At 52.5% G+C, this 21,560-nt stretch overlaps 2 protein-coding genes and 1 long non-coding RNA gene across 7 annotated transcripts in view; all 3 read left to right on the top strand.

The window, feature by feature from the left end:
* Nucleotides 1-1,511, top strand: part of NCAPG2 (non-SMC condensin II complex subunit G2) — a 72,612-nt gene extending 71,101 nt beyond the window's left edge. For all 3 annotated transcript variants that reach the window (XM_061415346.1, XM_061415347.1, XM_061415345.1), the window contains one exon: nt 1,107-1,511. In XM_061415346.1, coding sequence (XP_061271330.1) covers nt 1,107-1,158 — 52 coding nt within the window. In that variant the 3' untranslated portion in view covers nt 1,159-1,511. The remainder of the gene's footprint in view (nt 1-1,106) is intronic.
* Nucleotides 1,512-6,299: 4,788 nt separating this feature from the next.
* PTPRN2 (protein tyrosine phosphatase receptor type N2) overlaps nt 6,300-21,560 on the top strand; it is a 599,207-nt gene continuing 583,946 nt past the window's right edge. Inside the window, exon 1 of one of the 3 annotated variants that reach the window (XM_061415339.1) lies at nt 6,300-6,490. In XM_061415339.1, coding sequence (XP_061271323.1) covers nt 6,382-6,490 — 109 coding nt within the window. In that variant the 5' untranslated portion in view covers nt 6,300-6,381. The remainder of the gene's footprint in view (nt 6,491-21,560) is intronic. The other 2 variants (XM_061415340.1, XM_061415341.1) reach the window with 2 other exon arrangements.
* The window catches only part of LOC133246713 (uncharacterized), a 37,698-nt gene continuing 22,649 nt past the window's right edge, over nt 6,512-21,560 (top strand). The window contains exon 1 of the long non-coding RNA XR_009736124.1: nt 6,512-7,267. This is a non-coding gene — a long non-coding RNA (uncharacterized LOC133246713). The remainder of the gene's footprint in view (nt 7,268-21,560) is intronic.

Raw genomic sequence — 21,560 nt, 5'->3', positions numbered from 1 at the left:
CTGTCTGCCTGTCCGTCTGTCCTGGGGCGAGCACGGGCCCTGTGAGGTGCTCTGTCTGCCTGTCCATCTGTCCTGGGGTGAGCACGGGCCCTGTGAGGGTGCTCTGTCTGTCTGTCTGTCCTGGGGCAAGTATGGGCCCTGTGAGGTGCTCTGTTTGCCTGTCCGTCTGTCCTGGGTTGAGCATGGACCCTGTGAGGGTGCTCTGTCTGTCCGTCTGTCCTGGGGCGAGCACGGGCCCTGTGAGGTGCTCTGTCTGTCTGTCCTGGGGTGAGCACGGGCCCTGTGAGGGTGCTCTGTCTGTCCTGGGGTGAGTATGGGCCCTGTGAGGGTGCTCTGTCCGTTTGTCTGTCCTGGGTTGAGCACGGGCCCTGTGAGGGTGCTCTGTCTGTCCTGGGGCGAGTATGGGCCCTGTGAGGGTGCTCTGTCCGTTTGTCTGTCCTGGGTTGAGCACGGGCCCTGTGAGGGTGCTCTGTCCGTTTGTCTGTCCTGGGTTGAGCACGGGCCCTGTGAGGGTGCTCTGTCCGTCTGTCTGTCCTGGGGCGAGTATGGGCCCTGTGAGGGTGCTCTGTCCGTCTGTCTGTCCTGGGTTGAGTGCGGGCCCTGTGAGGATGCTCTGTCTGTCCATCTGTCCTGGGGCGAGCACGGGCCCTGTGAGGGTGCTCTGTCTGTCTGTCTGTCCTGGGGTGAGTATGGACCCTGTGAGGTGCTCTGTCCTCCGTCTGTCCTGGGGCGAGCGTGGGCCCTGTGAGGTGCTCTGTCTTCCGTCTGTCCTGGGGCGAGCATGGGCCCTGTGAGGTGTTCTGTCTGTCTGTCCTGGGGCAAGCACGGGCCCTGTGAGGGTGCTCTGTCTGTCTGTCTGTCCTGGGGCGAGTATGGACCCTGTGAGGTGCTGTGTCCTCCGTCTGTCCTGGGGCGAGCACGGGCCCTGTGAGGTGCTCCGTCTGTCCCGGCACCTGGCCGCCCCGCATCTGTGAGGCGGGTCTTACTCCGCCTGCTGCGGGGCCCTGGCCGCTCCCGTCCCCTTTGTGTGCTGCAGACTGTCGCGCACCCGCCTGGCGAACGTGAGGCCGCGTTTCCATCGCTGACTCTCTCTTTCTGTGTTTCAGGTTTCTCTACGAATCCTCATCAAGGACTTTGGGAGCACTTTTGAATTCATAACCAAGCCAATGTCTTGGTCATGTAAAAATAGAGGAAAAGGACTCTACAGAAAGTGAGATGACTGTATTTTTCTAGTTTTTTAACGTTAACAACCCACATAATAGAGAAGAGGCAGGGCTGCTTTGGGGTGGGTGTGAGTGGAGACCTCAAAGGTCTTGACATTTGTGTGGAGCGCCTGCACGAAGGATACGTTTCATTTAACAGGTCTAGGTGTCTCTGGTGCAGAACCCCCATTGCATGAAGAAAAGACAATTTTCTAGCAAGCCCGATTGTTGTAAAAATGACTTTCATGTATCATATTGCTTGCAGACTCTGAGTAATAAAGTGGTGGCAACACCTGTTTGTGTACTTGATTGATGAACACTAGTGCGTGTCTTCCCTCCAGGGACCAGGGCTGCGCTCTGGGCCGGGCCTGGCCCTCCGCCAGGGGCAGCGGTGAGACCCATGGCGGGGCCGGGTGGGTGTGGGGAGGAGGCCACCCTGGGGCCTGACACAGCCGCCCCCTGCCCCCGGGCATGGACGAGGCCCTGAGGCTGTGCGCACGGCACACGGACCCAGTCATCCAGCCTGACTGCTGAGCCAAGAGCCGCCCTGGCTGCGTCCCGCTGACTTCGTCTCTGCGCCCCCGTTACTGGGGTCTCCACGTTCAGATCCCGATAGCCCTGGCTCGGTCCAAGGCCAGCAGCCTGCATCCTGGGCGCTGCGTTGAACGCACGCACGTTCGCTCTCAGCCCCAGGAGGAAGGCGGGCAGTTCCGATGGCACAGGGCCTCTGTCCCTCCAAGAACGGCCTGTGCAGCGATGGCGCTGAGGGGAGGCCTCCCTGCGGGGCGTCTGCAGGCTGAGGCGGGCTGCTTGTCGCAGCTAACTCTGAACATGAGACCCTGAACACCTTTGCTGCTTAACTAAGCCATGGTTTATATTGGTGAATGGCCTTTCTTTTCTTTTTCGCCCTTGATTTAGTTTCTAGAAGAGTCAAGCCTCATAAAGTGAACTGAGGAGTGTTCTGTCTTTATTCCTGGGAGAGTTTGTGCAAGATGAGAAGTAGTTCCTGGGATTTTTGTAGCACTGAACTCTAAAAGGGACCTTGGTGTTTGTTTTCTTAGTGGGAAGAAGTTAATTTGCTTTTTAATTCACATGTAAGCCTTCAGTCAGGTTTTCTTTTGTGTGAAACAATGTGTGAAGTAATGCAATTTGTGGAAAAATATAATTCAGTTTTTATTGGGTCAAAATAGTTCAGAAAATTCTGATGTAGGCATACACCCTAGAGAAATTGCTATATGTGTGCATGGAAGACAGGGAGGGTCTCAGATAGGGAGCCTGAGGCTTCACGAGAGGAGCGGGTTTAACACTCACAACACTGAACACTGTTCACTCACGCACACATGTGACAACAGCATGTGGGTGAGCAGGATTTGAACGCTGAACACTACGCTCACGCGTGTGACCACAATATGTGGGTGAGCAGGATTTGAACACTGAACACTACGCTCACGCGTGTGACCACAGTATGTGGGTGAGCAGGATTTGAACACTGAACACTACGCTCACGCGTGTGACCACAGTATGTAGGTGAGCAGGACGGGATGAAGACACTTCCTGCCAGTCCACCCCGCTCATTTCCTGCCCACCCACTCACAGAAGGCCTCCCACCCATCATCACACATGGAGTAAAGGCAGGTCCCTTCACTGGGGCTTCGTCTCTCCCAGCTGGAGGCCCTTCTTGCTGCATCCACCTGCGGGGCTCCAGAATCTTCTAAGTGCCCAGCCCTCTCGTGCTCACCCCGATTGCTCTGAGCTTTGGGGTGCAGGTCCTGTCTCCCACTCTGGGCTGTGCCCTGGAGCCGGCAGGACTCCGTGGGACAGAGCTGTCCCCTGGGCAGGATGAGAGCGCACTCGGGGGCAGGCAGTGGTGGCCCATCCTGAGCTGAGCTGGGCAGCCTCTGCAGCAGCAGGATGGGGAGTGCTCCCCCCGCCTCATGGGGCTCTAAGGGGGTCACGGGCTGGCAGCTGCGGGCCCGTTAGAGGCGTATCTCCTGGGGGTCTGGCAGCCCAACTTCTCTCCTGCTGGAACCAGGACCATCTGATGACTCACACTGGGTTCGCGGTTCAGACAGACCCGGGCTGTGTTTGTGCAATAAAGACCTGCCAGCTGGAAATGGCCAATGGCAGTTTTGACCGAATCAGTCAACAGTTCAAGTTCCATCACGGCTGACCAGAGTGGCGGCCAAACTAAGACAAGTAACTTGGGGTTGTCTGTCAGTCCTGTTTCAGGCGCCCACCAACACGTGGGTTGTCTGCTTCCTGGAAGCCCACCCCATAGCTGTTGCTTTGGAGATGGGTCCTGGCTGAGTAGCAACCCAGTGGGCATCCCAGCCTAGCATGCCGGGCACCTGCCGATGCAAGGGAAGACCCCGTCGGTGCTGCTGACCTGGCTGAGGGCCTGGGCTCCACGAAGGAGCCCGCCTCCCAGAGGCTCCCATGCTACCGTCCTGGTGGATCCCCCACAGCTGGGCCATGTTCTCCACACAGAGAACAAGAGGCCCAGCTCCCCATCCTGACAGCTTTCTGGAGCCAATAAGACATCATGGTTAGGCTGGTCGGCTCCGAGCAAGTCCAGAGCGCTGGCTGACGGGTTTCCCAGCCGTCTCCTCTGTCTCCACTCGGCAGTGCCAAGGCTGCGGGGCCAGGGTCTGAGCCCCCCTCGTGGGGGGAGTCCCCCTCTGCTTCCTCCTCGGGTGGGCAGAAGACCTGAAGGGACATGTGCCTCAGGGGCCTTGAAAATGTTGGGAGAGTCATTCCTTGACCTGTGACCACAACTGTGTTCTTACTGTGCAGCCTTGGACCGGGTCATACACAGGCCCCGGCCGGTGTGTCAGCGGGAAAGGCACAAAGCGTGAGTGCACGTGGAAGACACCCACCCTGCCCAAGGGGCTCAGGAAGCAAGCACGCGTGTGGGTGTGTGCCGCACACACAGTGGACAGATCCGCGCGTGTGCACCGTTGACAGCACTGAAGTGTGCTCACACACCGTATCCTCGGCTGTACCCACACGCATCCGTGCTCCTGTGTGCACACTCGCCCCTACGTGTCAGGGCCCAGCACGGGCTTCCTCTCGTGACCACCTCCCCAGTGGCATCCCAGAAAGGGCTGTGCACAGCTGTGCCGCCCGCGGGAAGTCGGGCTGCCTGGGGGCCGGCCCTGTTTCCATGCGAGGTTTCCTTCCCCCCTCCTGCCTCAGGTCCCCTCCTGCCCCGGGAGCTTCCTCTGTCCTGCTCCCAGTGGAAGAGTGCAGCTGATGCCAGGTGAGGCAGGGCCTGGCACCGTCTGCCTCCTTAGATCCCCGCCGTCTGGTGGGTCCACGCCTCTGTCTGTGGGCTGTGACTGCAGCTTCCCTGCGGTCCCCCCTGTGGGTCCGGTCCCCACGCTCCATTTCGGGGGCCTTGCCCTCTGACTGTTGCTGGGACTGCCATTCCTGGAGCTTGGCACAGCTGACCCAGGCCAAGCCAGGGAGCCAAGGATGCCGGGGGCCGAGCGGGCAGGGTGTGAGGACAGTCAGCCACACGCACGCACACACACACCTCACTGAGTACACATGCAGACACGCATGCACACACCTCACTGCTGACACACACAGACACGCACACACCTCACTGCTGACACACACAGACACACGCATGCACACACCTTAGTACACACAGACATGCACACACCTCACTTCTGACATACACAGACACGCATGTACACACACACCTCGCTTCTGACACAGACACACACGTACGCACACACCTCACTTCTGACACATACACACACGCACTCACCTCACTGCTGACACACACAGATACGCACACAGCCCACCTCTCTCTCTCACACACACACACACACACGCATGCATACAGCCCACCTCTCTCACACACACACACACGTGCACGCACAAAGCCAACCTCTCTAACACACACATAGACACACATGCACAGCCCACCTCTCGCACATACACACACAAACATGCATGCACACAGCCCACCTCACACACACACATGCGTGCACACACCTCACTTCTCTCTGACACACACGTACACAGCCCACCTCTCTCTCTCTCTCACACACACACACACGCATGCATACAGCCCACCTCTCTCACACACACACACACACATGCATGCACAAAGCCAACATCTCTAACAGAGACACACACGCATAGCCGACCTCTCTCACACCCACACACGCATGCACACAGTCCACCTCTCTCACACACATGCATGCACACACCTCACTTCTGTCTGACACGCACACACACATACACAGCCCACCTCTCTCACACAGACACACACACATACACACACCCTACCTCTCACACACACACTCACTTCTCTCTGACACACAGACACATACACACACACACAGCCCACCTCTGTCTCACACACACAGGCACACACTCACACACACAACTCACTTCTCTCTGCCACACAGACACAAACACACTCACGCACACACCTCACTTCTCTGTGACACACACACAGAGCCCCCATCCGCTGAAGGAACCCCCACACGCGGTGCCCAGGTCTTTAGAGAGAAAAAGTCTCCTGGGGAGGAACACACGGTCCCCAGCGCCCCCTCCGGACCCCGACAGCGGCCAGTGGCGGCAGGGTGCAGGGAGGAGGGAAGAGCCTCCGGAGACTCCACCTCGGGCCGGGTTCCTGCTGTGGAATCCCGACCTGGCGGACGGGCGCGGCTTCCGGGGCCGCGGGCCCGTCCCCGCTGACCCCCAGGTTAGGCTCCCATGGCCTCTCAGTCCCAGGCTGAGGACCCCCACAACCCCTACACGGCGCCCCTCCTCATGAACCCCGGCCCCCTTCCGGGCAGGCCCGCGCTGCCCGTGCTGCAGGCGCTCCGACTCAGGCCCCATCGTGGGGTATGAGGGGGACGGGGTCCCTGCAGGCCGGGAGACGCAGCGAGGAGGCGCAGGCGGCCCGGAGCTCGGAGCTCGTCTCAGGCACCCCTTCTCGAGCCAGGGTCCGGGAGCGCGGGCAGCTGGAGGGCCCGGGGCGGGGCGGGGCGGGGCCGGGCGTGTCGGGGCGGGACTAAGCATCGAGGGGCGGGACCAAGCATCGAGGGGCGGGGCCGGGCGTGCCGGGGGCGGGGCCGGCGGCGCTGTCCGGTGCTGAAGCCACGGCAGCGCCGGGAGCGCGGGGAGGAGCGGCCGCCATGGACTGAGTGCCGCCGACATGGGGCCGCCGCTCGCGCTCCTGCTGCTGCTGCTGCTGCCGCGCGCCCCGCCCGTCGCCCCCGCGCCCGCGCCCGCGCCCCGCACCCGGCCGCTCCCGGGGCTGCTCGGTGAGTGGGGTCGGGGTCGGGGTCGCGGTGGGGGAGGGGCGCCGTGTGGCTGAGGGGAGCGGGGAAGGGGCGCCTGACTGGGCGCGGGCGCACTTCTGGGGGGAGGGGTGGGGAGGGCTGGGGAAGAGGTGTGGGGGCGGGCGGGTGTGGGGGCGGGGGAGCGCCCAGCGAGCGGCGCGGGGTCGCGGGCGCAGCGGCGGGCGCGCGCTCTGCGGGGGCGCCCGCGCGTGTCCGCGCCGCGTGTCCCCCCCGCGCGGCCTCCCCCGCGCCTCGCGGTCGCGCGGGCGTCCCCCCGAGGGGAGTGGGGGGCAGCGGGGCGCGGGGAGGGCCAGGCCGCCGCCTCGCGGCCTGCGACGCGCGCCCGCCTTGCTGTTGAGGAGGGTCGGTAGAGGAGGGTCGGTAGAGGAGGGTCAGCTGAGGTGGGTCCGCGGGCGCCGGCCCCGGGCCCCTGAGGTGAGAGGAGCGCTTGTCGCGGGGCTGCGGGCAGAGCCGGCCCGGGCCTCGCCCCGCCGCCCCCCGGGCGCCGCCGTCCCAGAGGCCGGGGACGGCCGACACAGGTGGGCACGGCCGCCGCAGGTCCCGGGCCCCCAGCGCCGCCCTGGCTTTCCTGGCGCACACGCAGCCCCGGCCTGCGGACAGCGAGCACGGGGAAGGCCAGCGCCACCCGGGAAGAGGTCCTCGCCCGCCCGGGGAGGTCCTGAGGGGAACAACGCGTCTGGTCCTCGCACCTGGCGTCCCGTCGTCCAGCCACTTCCCCCGGAGCCACCGCGCGCCCAGGTGAGCCTGCCCCGCTGAGCCCCGCCCGGCAGGCTCGGCCCCCCCGCCCCCACTCTGCCTTGACCTCCAGGACCTTGCCTCAGAGCAGCCACAGAGGCCTGGCTGTGTGCTGGTCAGCCTTAGCTGGGCTGTGCTCCTTCCTTCATCTGGCCGGAACTGGCATGTCACCTCCTGTGAGAGCTGTTTGCTCAGCTCTCCCGACGCCGCCCTCCACACACACACACGATCAGGGAGAACCAGGGTCAGCTGACACTGGCCACTCGGTGTTCCAGGGAGGGCAGTTTCCATGGGATGAAGGCGAGGTTGGTCCTCGACTATTCTGTTTCCATTGTAACTGCCCATTCATCGCAAGCTGAAAATCTCTACCACTTTCAGAAATGGTAGAGAAAGGAGGAAGGAGGGGGTGGCTCAGGGAGCGAGCAAAGGAAAACCCAAAGGCAGACATAAGTGAACAGAAGAGAATCGCTAAGCTGCCTGGGACAGCGCGGCCCGACACAGCAGTGGTGTTCTGGCTACCAGCAAAGTTGACTTGTATCATTAAGGAGAGCCTTATTCCCCCTCTGTTTTTGATGTGCTTCTAGGGAGCCTCCTGAATGCAGTCTTGGTGTGGGTCAACCTTAGGGGCCCAGACCTTTTTGAACTGTCTCAGGGACTCCAGCTGATCGGTGTAGCCTGCTGGATCCCGGAATGATTGGACATTACCATGGCGGGGTGCACGGATAGCCAGATGGAAGTGTCGTCTCCCTACTGGGGGACCCAGCCTGGGGCTGCATGTGGCCACGCCTACCCACATACACTCGCAACGTCCTGTGCACTCAGCCTTCTATCCCTGCGCCATCCTCACTCAGGGGATGCTGCTGTGTCCTCAAGGCTCACATGCACAGTCTGCAGATGGTGCAGGGGGGCCATGGTCACCCATGAAAGGCACATGCTGCCATGTTTCTCTTTCTCAACTGTCTGGATCTTGTAAATAATGCTCAACTGCAGTGTTCCAAATAACGACAGACAAGGAAAGATGTACCCAGAGACCATAGATCTGGTCCCAGCCATGTCACTTATGCCTATTTATTTATTTAACTGTTAACACTCAACTTCAGGTTAAGGTCTATAGAACACATGGTTCAAGGCGATACACATTTTGCCTCCTCAGTTGAGTCCTAGAGTTGCAGGTTAGAATCAGGGGTCAAATGTCACCAAGACCCGAGGCCAGCTTTTTCTGCAGAGGATGCCTTGCCTTGAATTAGGGGACAGTGAAGGAGCTCTTGTTGAAACCCTGGATTGACAAAACTACCGCGTCCGAGTGTATGTTCACTGCTCTGAGCCACGTGCCACAGTCCACAGCAACTGTTGGCAGCATCTCAGTGACCGTGGACATCTCACCGCTCCCTTTCCTCAAGGGCGCCCTCTCCCCCTTAATGATGTTAGCCTCCTGACCTTCAGCACCTATTCTGCCCGTGTCTTTCTGGTGCAGAAGGCTCCCTTATGGCAGATGGTGGCCTGTTATTTATGACACGGTGATGAGAGGTGCATGGGGCAGGAATAAGGCACCCTTCTCAAGGACCCGACTCAGCTCTGCTTGTGGCCAGAACACCATTGCTGTCAGGTAGTGCTGTCCTAGGCAGCTTAGCGATTCTCTTCTGTCTTTGGGTTTTCTTTCTTCCTCGCTCTGCCCTTCTCTGTGATTTTAGGACATCCTTTTGTTCGGGTGCTCAGTACTTTTTCCATTATGCTGCTGTGAACTTGAGCCTTTTGTCTTTAAATCATTCTTCAGTTATAGGGAGGCTAGTTTGTGAACCTGCTCTGGCAGCCCCCACATTTAAAGGCAGTCATACATATTAAAGATCTTCCTTTTTTGCTAAAGAAACACGCATTTCATTTGCTAAAGGACAGAATCCACCTTTTGTGCAAATTCAGCTTGGAGAATCCCAAGTCAGACCTACCTGGCTTTGAAGATGGGCGCCTGTTTCTTTTTCTCCTTTGTTTTTGCCTCTCATTTGCCCACATGTATTTTTCATTCACCAGTGAGCCCACACAGGACTGAGGAGAGCGCTGCCAGGAGCAGTCGGCGTGCTTTGTCACCTAGATGGCATGATGTTTATTTTTAAATCAAAGTATTCTTCCTGCCACAAGAGCACAATCCATCCTTGCTTCTTGGGGTCCGGAGCTGTTGGTTTTGCCTCTTGTATGGTGGTGAGCAGCCTGCCCCTCCCCCGAGCGAGAGCCCCGCTGCCTGCTGCCTTCTCTCCAGCTGTGAGCCTTTTCTCTGCCGGTGGTTTCCTCCTCCTACTGCTCTGGCCCTGCAGCCCCAGGTGCTGATTGGTGTCCCAGTGCGGCGGGACTGGGGCACAAGGAGAACCCCAGGCTTCCGGGAGAGAAAGGTACCGACAAGTGGGCGCCCCCACAGGTGCAGGGGCTTTGGGTTGGGTGGTGGTGTGGCTGTCTCCCGTGTCCAGAGATGGCAGTTAAATGTATCAGGCTCAGGAGGAATGTGCAGGGAATGAACGCGGTTCTCAGATGGCTTCCTCTCTGTGCGAAGCTCAGCTGTGCATCTCGGCATCTCGCATCTCTCCTTTTAAACGCTCATCTGGTTTCGCACCTGGTTACCAAGATCATCAGCTGTGTGTGTTCCGGGGAGGTGCGGGGGTGTGCTCAATTTGTCATAGTCCTCTTTCTCTTTTCCTCGGTGGTGGTGCTGGTCCCCACTGACAATTTCTGAATGCCGTGAAATGTGCAGGCTTAGCTGGAGCCCTGGCTTCCCCTGAAGAAGGGCAGCAGGGTGTCTACAGCTCAGGCAGGGTGCAGCCCCAGGCTCATTGTCCTGGAGCACGTGGTTTGATGAGTTCTGTGGCAATCATTGGTTCTTTTACATGATAATAATTTCTACATTCTGAGTTTATTTTGTTCTATCTTTTACATGTAGTACTACCTAACTTGCAAATGCAGTTATTCACCCCTTTCCTTAGGATTTTTGGAAGTTAGGAATATGGAGTGAGGTGGTGAAGTATGAAGAAATGGGGTCAGCTGAGCTGTTATTACACACGGTCTTATTAAGAAGGGTTTCCATTGCCACAACCTCTTTGAGCAATACCTTAGAATTTCAAGATTTTTAAATGAAAACATGTTTGTAATTGAATGGGACCCAAACTGAAAAGAACCCTCAGGCTTTGGGTGGCAGATATTTAAGATATGCCTGTGTATATGCAAATATTGCTAGTTGAAGGATGTTTTATGGGTGGAGAGGCGGAAAAAAGCTTAAGGAGTGGGTGAGGCTTTCATCTAGATGTGTGTCGGTAGATGCAGGCCTGGCGAGGCTCAGCTAGCTAGAACCTATCTTATCTCTTCTGACTAGATGTTCTGTTTCCTGAGAAAGCAAACAGTTGAATTCATGGCAGATAACCCTCTGTGCCATATAACAGCACCTGGCAGCTGTTTTCACATTAGTCTAAATTGACCTTCATAAATGTAGACCCAGCTGGAATTATTTTTCACATCTTGGTTGATAGGAGGCCAGAAAACCGGAGAAGCAGAAAACAGTCAATGCTCTTTGCAGCTGGCTGGAAACAGAGCTTGTAGGAGGACGAGGAAATTTTCTCTTTTAACTCCTGCCTTCTCTAACAGCTTGGCCACAACCACTGTTTAAGTATCTAGGGCAGGAAGTGAAAAGAGGTGCGGTTCTCCTGGAAACATTTATGTTCACATATTAAGTAACATTTTTGTTTGTTAGTCAGCTTCCAAGCTGATAAGTGAGTGACTCCCACATTAGTCTAAGAAACTGGACGTTGGACTTGGAAGTGCTGACGTGTGAAACATCAGGGTCCATCTGTCTTTAAAATGGCCTTCACGTGAGGTGTGAAGAAAGGAGGAGAGCGTTGAGGGTTTTCAGAGATCGCTTGGTGTTGACTCTCCTGTGTGGGGGTGGATAAGGGAGCGTTTGGTTCACTTATTTTGCCAGAGTATCGGCTGTAATTCAGAAAACGCAAGGACGTGCCCTCTTAACCTCATGTGACTAGTAATGGTTCCCGTGAGGGCAGTTCAAGAGTGTGATGGGCTGGAGGAAATGAGCTAATAGTTATAAAACAGATTGGGGTGATTTCTCTCTTTATTCAATTAAAAATGATCACACATGAAATCAAGTTTCTCTTTTGGTGTGTGTTCTGTGTACAGACTTCAGTGACAGGTGGCAGGACAGTCCTGTAACCCCAGCTCTGCCCCACTCGTTCCCCCAGCAGCCCCTGAGTGCCCTGTATGTGCCTACGTGCTGGCCCCAGAAGAGCCCTGGTGGACGCATGTTTCTGTTTGCGTTCCACAGGTGGGAAGCCTGAGGCCCAGAGCGGCTGAGGAGCACGCTGTGGGACGCCCGCTGCTGGGGCTGGGTCCTGGGCTCTGGCCTCCTCCAGCGGCTGACCCAGGATGGGGCGGCGCCAGCCCCGAGTGTGCAGGTCCTGGCAGATGATCTGTATGCCCTCAGAGCCTGCCCCTCCAGTTCCCAAGAACAGGACGTCTGTAGGAGGGCGGTGATGTTCCAAACTGGGGTTTGTTCTGGCTGTCAGATTCAAGTATCTAGTTGGCCTTTCAGAGTGAATTTTGATGTTTAGAAACGGACGACTTGTTTTTGGACACCTAGCCTTCCCAAGATGGCAGGAGTGCAGTGCCACCATAGCATTCACAGATTCCTGTGTTCATGCCCTCTGCTCAGATGCCTCTCTGCTTCCATCAGATTTTTTGAATGTAGCAATACAAACACCAAAGAAGCTAGCTTTCACTTCAGACTCGTCATAGCAAATAGTCTAATTCAGAGTAAGGGAGGAAGGAAGGGTTACTTTCATAGGAAAAGGTAGAGTGGTTCCATCTAGCTTGACATTTATTTATTTATTTATTTATTTTTTTAGCTTGACATTTAGAGTAACAGACAGGTAAGGGAGGGTGCCTTCTGATCATTCCTTATTCTTGCCTGAGGAGGTGAAAGAATGAAGCTTCCCTTGTGTGATGTGGGCAGTCTTTGTCCCAGGTGATTCTCAAAGCCCATTTTGCAGTCTCCTAATGTACAGTACAAAGGATGTGTTTGGAAGTTTGTTTGGGGGAAGGAATTTTCAGAAGAAAAACTGACCTGGTTTCCAAAGGGGAAAGGACTTTACATTAATGGCGCAAGTCAATTCTGACTCCAACAGTGAAATATAGTCAACTCATAAATGGACGGAGCAGCCCCTGAAGTTGGCCCTGGGAGGTTGATGCCTTTTCCATCTGGGGCTGTGGCTTTAATCCAGCTCAGAGCAGTAATTAACCTGAGGTGCGGCTGGAAGCCAGTTCAGCGATGTGTATGTTCTCTGAAGTAGCTGGTATTTTAGTGGCACCAGCTGAAGCAGACCGGTGAGAGGAAGCACAGTCTCTCCGTGGCAGGTGGGAATGGGGACGTGGGTGAAGAAGCAGCCTGAGCCGTGGTCCACCCGCCTTCCCGCCTCGAACCGTCTTCCATCCCGGAAAGGCACATTTGCTTTGTCAGTACTTCGGGTCTTCTTGAATCTCCTTTTCTGGTTTTGCCTGAAAATAGGCCAAGGTTCAGATCACCATACTTGCATCTGAGTTAAGTGCTGTCTGAACAAAACATGAGGAAGTACCAGGGTCAGTTCTGGGCGACCGGGGCCCACCCTTGTGACTGAGCGCACCCCCCGCCCTCCCCGCCCCTGCCTGGTAGCTGCCTCCCTGGGGTGTTCTGGTCCTTGATCCAGGACACTGTCAGCGTGGGGACCAGAGAGGATTCTAACAGCTTCCAAACACGTGTGGGGGCTGAGTGCATATGGGTCCAGGACACAGATCACGTGAGAAAGCTCATCATTTCGGGGTGGGGTGGGCATGTGGATAGACTAAGAAGCTGCCTCGTCTTTCTGTCTGCACTCACAGTGAGAGTCAGGAAAAATGGAGGGCTTCACCTGAATCTCTCTGAATTTATACCACGAGCAAAATGCCAGTTTGGGTGTGTGTGTTTGAGAGAATTTTATGAGATAGTGGGAGAATTCTTGACAATGGCAGTCCTAGTTGTAACCCTACTTGTTTTTAGAAGCTGTAGTTTTCTCCAGCTTGGTGGCCTGGCACAGTGGAATACTGTTATTATTGAAAACAGTGTTACTTTGCTGAGTCCAAGTCTCAGCTGAATTGACTACTGAGGTTTTTTTTTTTTAAAAAATTAACATTTAAAATAGTAATATCAGAAATTCCCTGGTGGTCCAGTGGTTAGGATTCTGTACATTTGTTTCTAAGGGGCCTGGGTTTGATCCCTGGTTGGGGAACTAAGATCCCACAAGCCACGTGGTACAGGCAAAAAAAAAAAAAAAGGTCAATATTATTTATGTTTTCTAATAAACATATTTAAAAAACTGTCACTAGTTCAACTAAGTAGAATGCAGGCCCGATTGTGTTGTAACAGTGAGAACAAGCAGTGGTGATAACACGTCTGTAGCTTATGCCATCCCTCAAAAGAGCATAAGGCCCCTGAGTAAAAGAAAGAGGGCTTAGATAATAGTCATACAGATTTTACACATTTGAGTGTAAAGTGTACTAAAAAGAGGTAGTACATTCCTTTTTCAAATGGTCAACACTTTCTTTTAAATGATATTTAACTATTTGACTGACATTTGACAAATTCAAAAATCAGAGCACCTTTGAGGGTATATTTGACATGTCTAGTTTGCACTGTTTCAAAAACACTCAAAGTGTCTATATTTTGGTCTTATCTCCAAAGTGTAAACAGTATTTGATGATAGAGACCAAAGCCCTCGCGTATCTTGTAGAAGCACTGGAGGGGTCACACCAGCACTTGGCACCCACGCAGGGCTCCCGAGGCCACTGCTGTCCGCACCGCTCGCCTGGGCAGGTGTGAGGATGCCCCCATCCCGCTGGTGAAGATGGCCGTGACGGGGGGAGCAGGGTGCGGAGGCTCCCTGCCCCCAGGTCTGAGGACCACAGCATCTCTCTGCGGGACCTGGGCTCAGACCTTGATTTCCAACCGAGGGTGTGTGGGTCAGGTGCCAGGCCCACTCTGGGTCCGCTGGGCACTGCAGTCTGTCCCTCGGGCGTGTCTGTGTGGCTGCAGGAGGGAGCTAGTGAGCCTGGCCAGTTGCCTGCCCCTTACCTACAGTTTGAGGGGTGATTCGTGCCCTGTGTTGGCAGGCCTGCCCCCACCCTAGGCTCTGGGTTCCTGCTGGGAGCCCCGCTGGGCTCTGGTCGGTGCCCCTTCCCTGTGGCACACACCCCGAGTTCACCCCTCCTTCCCCGCAGCCTTCCTTGTGGAGAAGGGCTTCAGGCAGAGTGCGGGTGGGAGGGAGAGACGGCAGCATCAGAAGCCGAGGCGCCCATTCCTTGCAGCGCCAGAGGTGGGCTGGATGCCTCTCTGGCAGGGTGGCCTGGTGCCTGGCTGTGCACGGTCTGTCTCCCTGGAAGTGGCCGCGGCAGGCTGGGGTCTCCCATTGGCTTGTGTCTTGTTTGGGGCGAGCACTCCAAAGGGTGCATCAGGGGCAGGTGCTGAAACCCCAGAGGTTGCTCTCCTACATGAGTTTGTCATTGCTGGGAGTTTAAGCAGAAGGAAGTATTTGACAATTCGAGTAAAGAAACCTTCTTTAAATGAAAAGAATATTTTTCAGAATAAAGATTAGATTCTCAGTCTGTTAAGAAGCAGTATCATTTACTTCCTGATATCTGTGATCATTTCTAATGGTTCTGTATTCCTAACATATCATAATGAACTTAAACTTTAATTTACCCTCATCATAGAGAATACTGGTGCATACACACAGATCTATAACCAGGCCATGCAGAGGATATTGCCAGTGCTGAAAACCATCGTGCGAAATTCATCAGACAACTACGTGTCTAGAGGAACAAACTGGTGTGGTATCAAAGGAGCAGCCTGGGAAGGGAGGCTCTATTAGTAAAGAATGCTGCACGTGGGTATGGGGTAAAGAGCGTCAGTGCGTCAGAGCTCAGCGGTGAGCTAGGTTCTGCTTAGTTACATCTGTTCTATCTGAGGAGAAGCAGTTCTCAAAGAGTATCTTGATTTAGCACTATCCTGAGAAGATAAAAACGCGCAATCTGTTAAAGGCAGAAACTTGGGTATTCATATACATATGCCTGCTCTTCTTCGCTTGTGTTCAGACATGCGTGTATTCACTGGGCTGCCTTGGTCGGCCGTGGGCCCCACTGCAGCAGGCCGGGCCCTCTGTCGCAGCGCGGATGCTCACTGCGCCTCCAGGCCCAGAGTTGCGGCAGGTGGGCTTGTTAGTTGCTCCACACCACGGGGATCCCAGTTCCCGGACCAGGGATCGAACCCACGTCCCCTGCATTGCAAGGTGGGTTCTTAACCACAGGACCACCAGGGAAATCCTTCTGAAGATTCTGAGGGAGAGAAATACAGATGTGAAACTAATTGTAGTGTTCCAGGAGACTACATTATTGACATATTAGTAAGTTAACTAAGAAGTCAGTTGGTGATGTTAAAAAGTGATATATTTGATCTGAATTGATACTGTTGAAGGATATGTTGCATTTGTTTAATGATTAAATGTTTTCCTTAGGAACTCTGAAAGAACATCAGATATCCACAGTATATTTAAAGTCAAACACTAGGAAAAAAGAGTGATCCAGATTGTTAGAGGAGATCTTACAGGAAATAAGATGTTTCACAATGATTGTAGGAGATTGAATGTTTCAGTTCAGTCAGTTCAGTTCAGTCGCTCAGTCGTGTCCAACTCTTTGCAGCCCCATGAATCACAGCATGCCAGGCCTCCCTGTCCATCACCAACTCCTGGAGTTCACTCAGACTCACGTCCATTGAGTCAGTGATGCCATCCAGCCATCCCATCCTCTGTCATTCCCTTCTCCTCCTGCCCCCAATCCCTCCCAGTATCAGAGTCAACTCTTCGTATGAGGTGGCCAAAGTATCGGAATTCAGCTTTAGCATCAGTCCTTCCAAAGAAATCCCAAGGCTGATCTCCTTCAGAATGGACTGGTTGGACCTCCTTGCAGTCCAAGGGACTCTGAAGAGTCTTCTCCAACACCACAGTTCAAAAGCATCAATTCTTCGGTGCTCAGCTTTCTTCACAGTCCAACTCTCACATCCATACATGACCACTGGAAAAACCATAGCCTTGAGTAGACGGACCTTTGTTGGCAAAGTAATGTCTCTGCTTTTCAATATGCTGTGTAGGTTGACCATAACTTTTCTTACAAGGAGTAAGTGTCTTTTAATTTCATGGCTGCAGTCACCATCTGCAGTGATTTTGGAGCCCAAAAAAATAAGGTCTGACACTATTTCCACTGTTTCCCCATCTATTTGCCATGAAGTGATGGGACCAGATGCCATGATCTTTGTTTTCTGAATGTTGAGCTTTAAGCCAACTTTTTCACTCTCCACTTTCACTTTCATCAAGAGGATTGAATGGTTACTAACTCCCAAACCAAAGCCTTAACTTGAACGTTTCTATGTGGGTATGGGTATATGTGTTTCAAGTGCTGTAATAGTTCCTCCAGGATATCATAAGATGCCTCTTTGCTGTGTAAAATAAATGAATAATGGAGGAAGAGTATGTTCTCTGCAGACAAGATAGAGGGTTGCTTTAAGTGCCCCCTTGAGAAAGAGGTGTTGAGCTCCTTTACCAGCCCAGTGGTCCTCCACTGGGGTCTCGGCTGCCGTGGGGACATTTCCGGTTGTCTCAGCTCGGGTGGGAGGTGTGCTGCTAGGGTCTCCAGAGAAGGGGTTGGGATGTTGGACAGCCTACAGTGCACTGGGTGCCCCCACCTCAGAGGACTGGCCAGACCCCCTGAGGAGCCCTGCTGCAGGTGGGGCTTGGGAGGAGCTGCTGGCTGTGTGCTCACATGCGGGGGGAGAGGCGGGCTGATAGGGTGGCAGGACAGCTGTAACAGAAAGAAGCTTGCCTTCTCCCCACGACCCTCCGGTTCTGGTGGGGTGACTACGGACCACCCTCGAATCTGAACTGTAACTGTTCTGCGAGAAACCTCACCTCGTGGACATGGCCTGCGCCACGTGTGTGTGCACGCATCAGTGTACATATGTGTGTCCACAGATTTGCAAATCACATATGCTTTACTGAACTAATGCTTATTATAAAACTAAACACAAATTTAGAAAGAATGAGATAACGTTGTTGTTGTTCAGTCACTAAGCTGTGTCCAACTCTTTGTGACTGTATGGACTGCAGCACGTCTGGCTTCCCTGTCCATCACCATATCCTGGAGCTTGCTCAAACTCACGTCCATTGACTCGGTGATGCCATCCAACCATCTCATCCTCTGTCATCGTCATCTCCTCCTGCCTTCTATCTTCCCCAGCATCAGGGTCTTTTCTAATGAGTCAACTCTTTGCATCAACTGGCCAAAGTACTGGAGCTTCAGCTTCAGCATCAGTCCTTCCAATGAATATTCAGAGTTGATTTCCTTTAGAATTGACTGGTTTGATCTCCTTGCAGTCTAAGGGACTCTCAAGAGTCTTCGCCAACACCACAGTTCAACAATATTAGTTTTCTGGCACTCGGCCTTCTTAATGGTCCAACTCTCACATCCGTACATGACTACTGGAAAAACCATAGATTTGACTATATTAACCTGTGTTGTCAAAGTGACGTCTCTGATTTTTAATATGCTATCTAGGCTTGTCATAACTTTTCTTCTAGGGAGCAAGCATCTTTTAATTTAATGGCTGCAGTCACCATCTGAAGTGATTTTGGAGTCCAAGTAAAAAAGTCTGTCACTGTTCCCATTGTTTCCCCATCTATTTGCCATGAAGTGATGGGACCAGATGCCATGATCTTAGTTTTTTGAATGTTGAGTTTTGAGCCAGTTTTTTCACTCTCCTCTTTAACCTTCTTCAAAAGGTTCCTCTTCACTTTCTGCCATAAGGGTGGTGTCATCTGCATATCTGAAGTTATTGATATTTCTCCTGGTGATCTTGATTCCCGCTTGTTCTTCATGCAGCCTGACATTTCACGTGATGTACTCTGCATATAAGTTAAATAAGCAGGGTAACAACATACAGGCTTGATGTACTCCTTTCCCAATTTGAACCAGTTCATTGTTCCATGTCTAGTTCTAACTTTTGCTTCTTGACCTAGATACAGGTTTCTCAGGAGGCAGGTAAGGTGGTCTGGTATTCCTTTATCTTTAAGAATTTCCCCCAGTAGTTTGTGATCCACACAGTCAAAGGCTTTAGCATACTCAATGAAGCAGAAGTAGATGTTTTTCTGGAACTCTCTTGCTTTTTCTATGATCTAGTGGATGTTGGCAATTTGATCTCTGGTTCCTTTGCCTTTTCTAAATCTACCTTGAACATCTGGAAGTTCTCGGTTCATGTACTGTTGAAGCCTGGCTTGGAGAATTTTGAGCATTACTTTACTAGCATGTGAGATGAGTACAATTGTACAGTAGTTTGAACATCCTTTGGCATTGCCTTTCTTTGGGATTGGAATGAAAACTGACCTTTTCCAGTCCTGTGGCCACTGCTGAGTTTTTCAAATTTGCTGGCATATTGAGTGTAGCACTTTCACAGCATCGTCTTTTAGGATTTGAAATAGCTCAGCTGAAATTCCATCACCTCCACTAGCTTTGTTTGTAGTGATGCTTCCTAAGGCCCACTTGACTTCGCACTCCAAAATGTCTGGCTCTAGGTGAGTGATCACACCATTGTGCTTATCTGGGTCACTAAGATCTTTTCTATAGAGTTCTTCTGTTTATTCTTGCCACCTCTTCTTAATATCTTCTGCTTCTGTTAGGTCCATACCATTTCTGTCCTTTATTGTGCCCATCTTTGCATGAAATGTTCCCTTGGTATCTCTAATTTTCTTGAAGAGATCTCTAGTCTTTCCCATTCTATTGTTTTCCTCTATTTCTTTGCATTGATCACTGAGGAAGGCTTTCTTATCTCTCCTTGCTATTCTCTGGAACTCTGCTTTCAGATGGATATATCTTTCCTTTTCTCCTATGCATTTCGCTTCTCTTCTTTTTTCAGCTCTCTGTAAGGCCTCCTCAGACAACCATTTTTCCTTTTTGCATTTCTTTTCCTTGGAGATAGTTTTGATCACTGCCTCTTGCACAGTGTCATGAACTTTCGTTCATAGTTCTTTGGGCACTCTGTCTATCAAATCTAATCCCTTGAATCTGTCACTTCCACTGTATAATTGTAAGGGATTTGATTTGGGTCATCCCTGAATGGGGTGGTGTCACCCAGCAGTCTTGCTTCCAGCTTGTGGTTTATCCAGCCCAGCACCTCATATGATGTATCGGAATGATGTTCACTGCTTCCCAGGTGGTGGTAGCGGTAAAGAACCCTCTTGCCAATACAGGAGACATAAGAAATGTGGGTTCAGTCCTTGGGTTGGGATGATCCCCTGGAGGAGGGCATTGCAACCAGCTGCAATATTCTTGCCTGGAGAATCCCAAGGCAGAGGAGCCTGGCAGGCTATGGCCCATAGGGTCACGAAGAGTTGGCTATGACTGAAGCAATTTAGCACATACAGCACTCACTGCATATAAGTTAAATAAGCAGGGTGACAATATACGGCCTTGATGTACTCCCTTCCCAATTTTGAACCAGTCCGTTGTTCCATCTTCAGTTCTAACTGTTGCTTCTTGACCTGCATATAGATTTCTCAGGAGGCAAGTAAGGTGGTCTGGTAATTCTATATCTTTAAGATAACATTGCCAATGATTAATTATTGTTTTTGAAAGTAAAAAAACTTTTGTACTCATTAATATTAATATTGTTTCAGATGCTTAGTTTTTATGTATTTATTTTTTTGCTTAGTTTTTAAATGTTTTTTCAATTCCAGTGGTTTCAGGGTATAATTATCTACTGTATCGAGGCATAATATGCAGTTAGAACAATGTCTACTATTAATGATAATATATAGAAATCCATATTTGAAAAATTCTGGAGGATGATTTTTAATCTTGACTGCTTTCTTGTTGGGTCTGATTAAATTGCCATTCCTTTGACCTCGTGTCTGAATAGTTCCCACTAGGACAAGTATCAGCACATCCCATTTTCTATGTTAGTGTCATCATTAACAGTCTATGATTTCTTTGCAAAAACCCTTCAAATCTGACTCATTGTGTTTAGTTACAATTGGTTGTAACCCGCGTCACCGGGCACGCGTGAGCGACGGCACATCGAGGGGACTAGTTACAATTGGTTGTAACCCGCGTCACTGGGCACGCGTGAGCGACGGCACATCGAGGGGACTAGTTACAATTGGTTGTAACCCGCGTCACCGGGCACGCGTGAGCGACGGCACATCGAGGGCACCGGTGCAGGTGGGGGGAGGTCTACCCTTGCGCCTCCTTCACCAGGACTCAGGGCCCATTTGCCACAGACTGGTAAGGCTGCAGAGTGAGCCCTGACTTGGTGTAATGGTGAGTGGACAGAGGAGCCTGGCAGGCTACAGTCCATGAGCTTGGAAAGAGTTGGATATGACTTAGCAACTAAACTAAACAGTATATACACTCAGTTGTTTTTGCTGATAAATGGATGAGCCAAATGTAGACTTTCAGAGGTGGAAGATTCCCTGGTCCAGTTTCATCAATTTTTGTTAGTGTTAGTCTCTCAGTTGTGTCTGACTCTTTGCAACCCCATGGGCCTGCCAGGCTCCTTTGTCCATGAGATTCTTTAGACAGGAATACTGGGGTGGCTTGCCATGCCCTCCTCCAGGGTATCTTCCCAACCTGGGGATTGAACCCAGGTCTCCCTTATTGCAGGCAGATTCTTTACTGTCTGAATCACCAGGGAAGGCCAGTTTATAACTTCTAAGTGAGGAGATTGAGACCTGAGGATGTGGTGATCACAAAGCCTCCCAGACTGACCCAGAGAGACACTGAGGAGAGATACAGGGGTCCTCTTGGTCTGAAAGTCTCCAAGGAAGTTAATAAACATGGCCATGAAGTGTGGGCGGGCCTTGCTCAAGTTGAGTCCGGATGCGGGCCCAGTTATTCTTCCAGAATCCTTCCAGTTATTCTGGATTTGGACTCTTTATTTTCAAAAGTGATAGTAAAGGATTATATTTTCCCACAAATATACATTGTCTTCTTTTGAACATTTCTTGACTATCTGAACATCTCTTCTGGCCTCATCAGCATCCAAAGCTGATGTTTTGTGTGTTTCTAGGAAGCAGAGTCCCTTTCTTGTTCCCTGCCTCGTTTCTCTGGCTTGGTATAAAATGTCAGTGAATTACAGAGGACTACTGATGATCAGATGATTAATTCCTATCAAGTATTTTTATAAAAGTGGGATGAGGGA

The sequence above is a fragment of the Bos javanicus genome, chromosome 4 (assembly GCF_032452875.1).
Source record: "Bos javanicus breed banteng chromosome 4, ARS-OSU_banteng_1.0, whole genome shotgun sequence".
In the NCBI taxonomy this organism is placed as follows: domain Eukaryota; kingdom Metazoa; phylum Chordata; class Mammalia; order Artiodactyla; family Bovidae; genus Bos; species Bos javanicus.
Note: the sequence above shows the minus strand (reverse complement) of the source record. Positions and strands in the feature narration are given on the sequence as shown.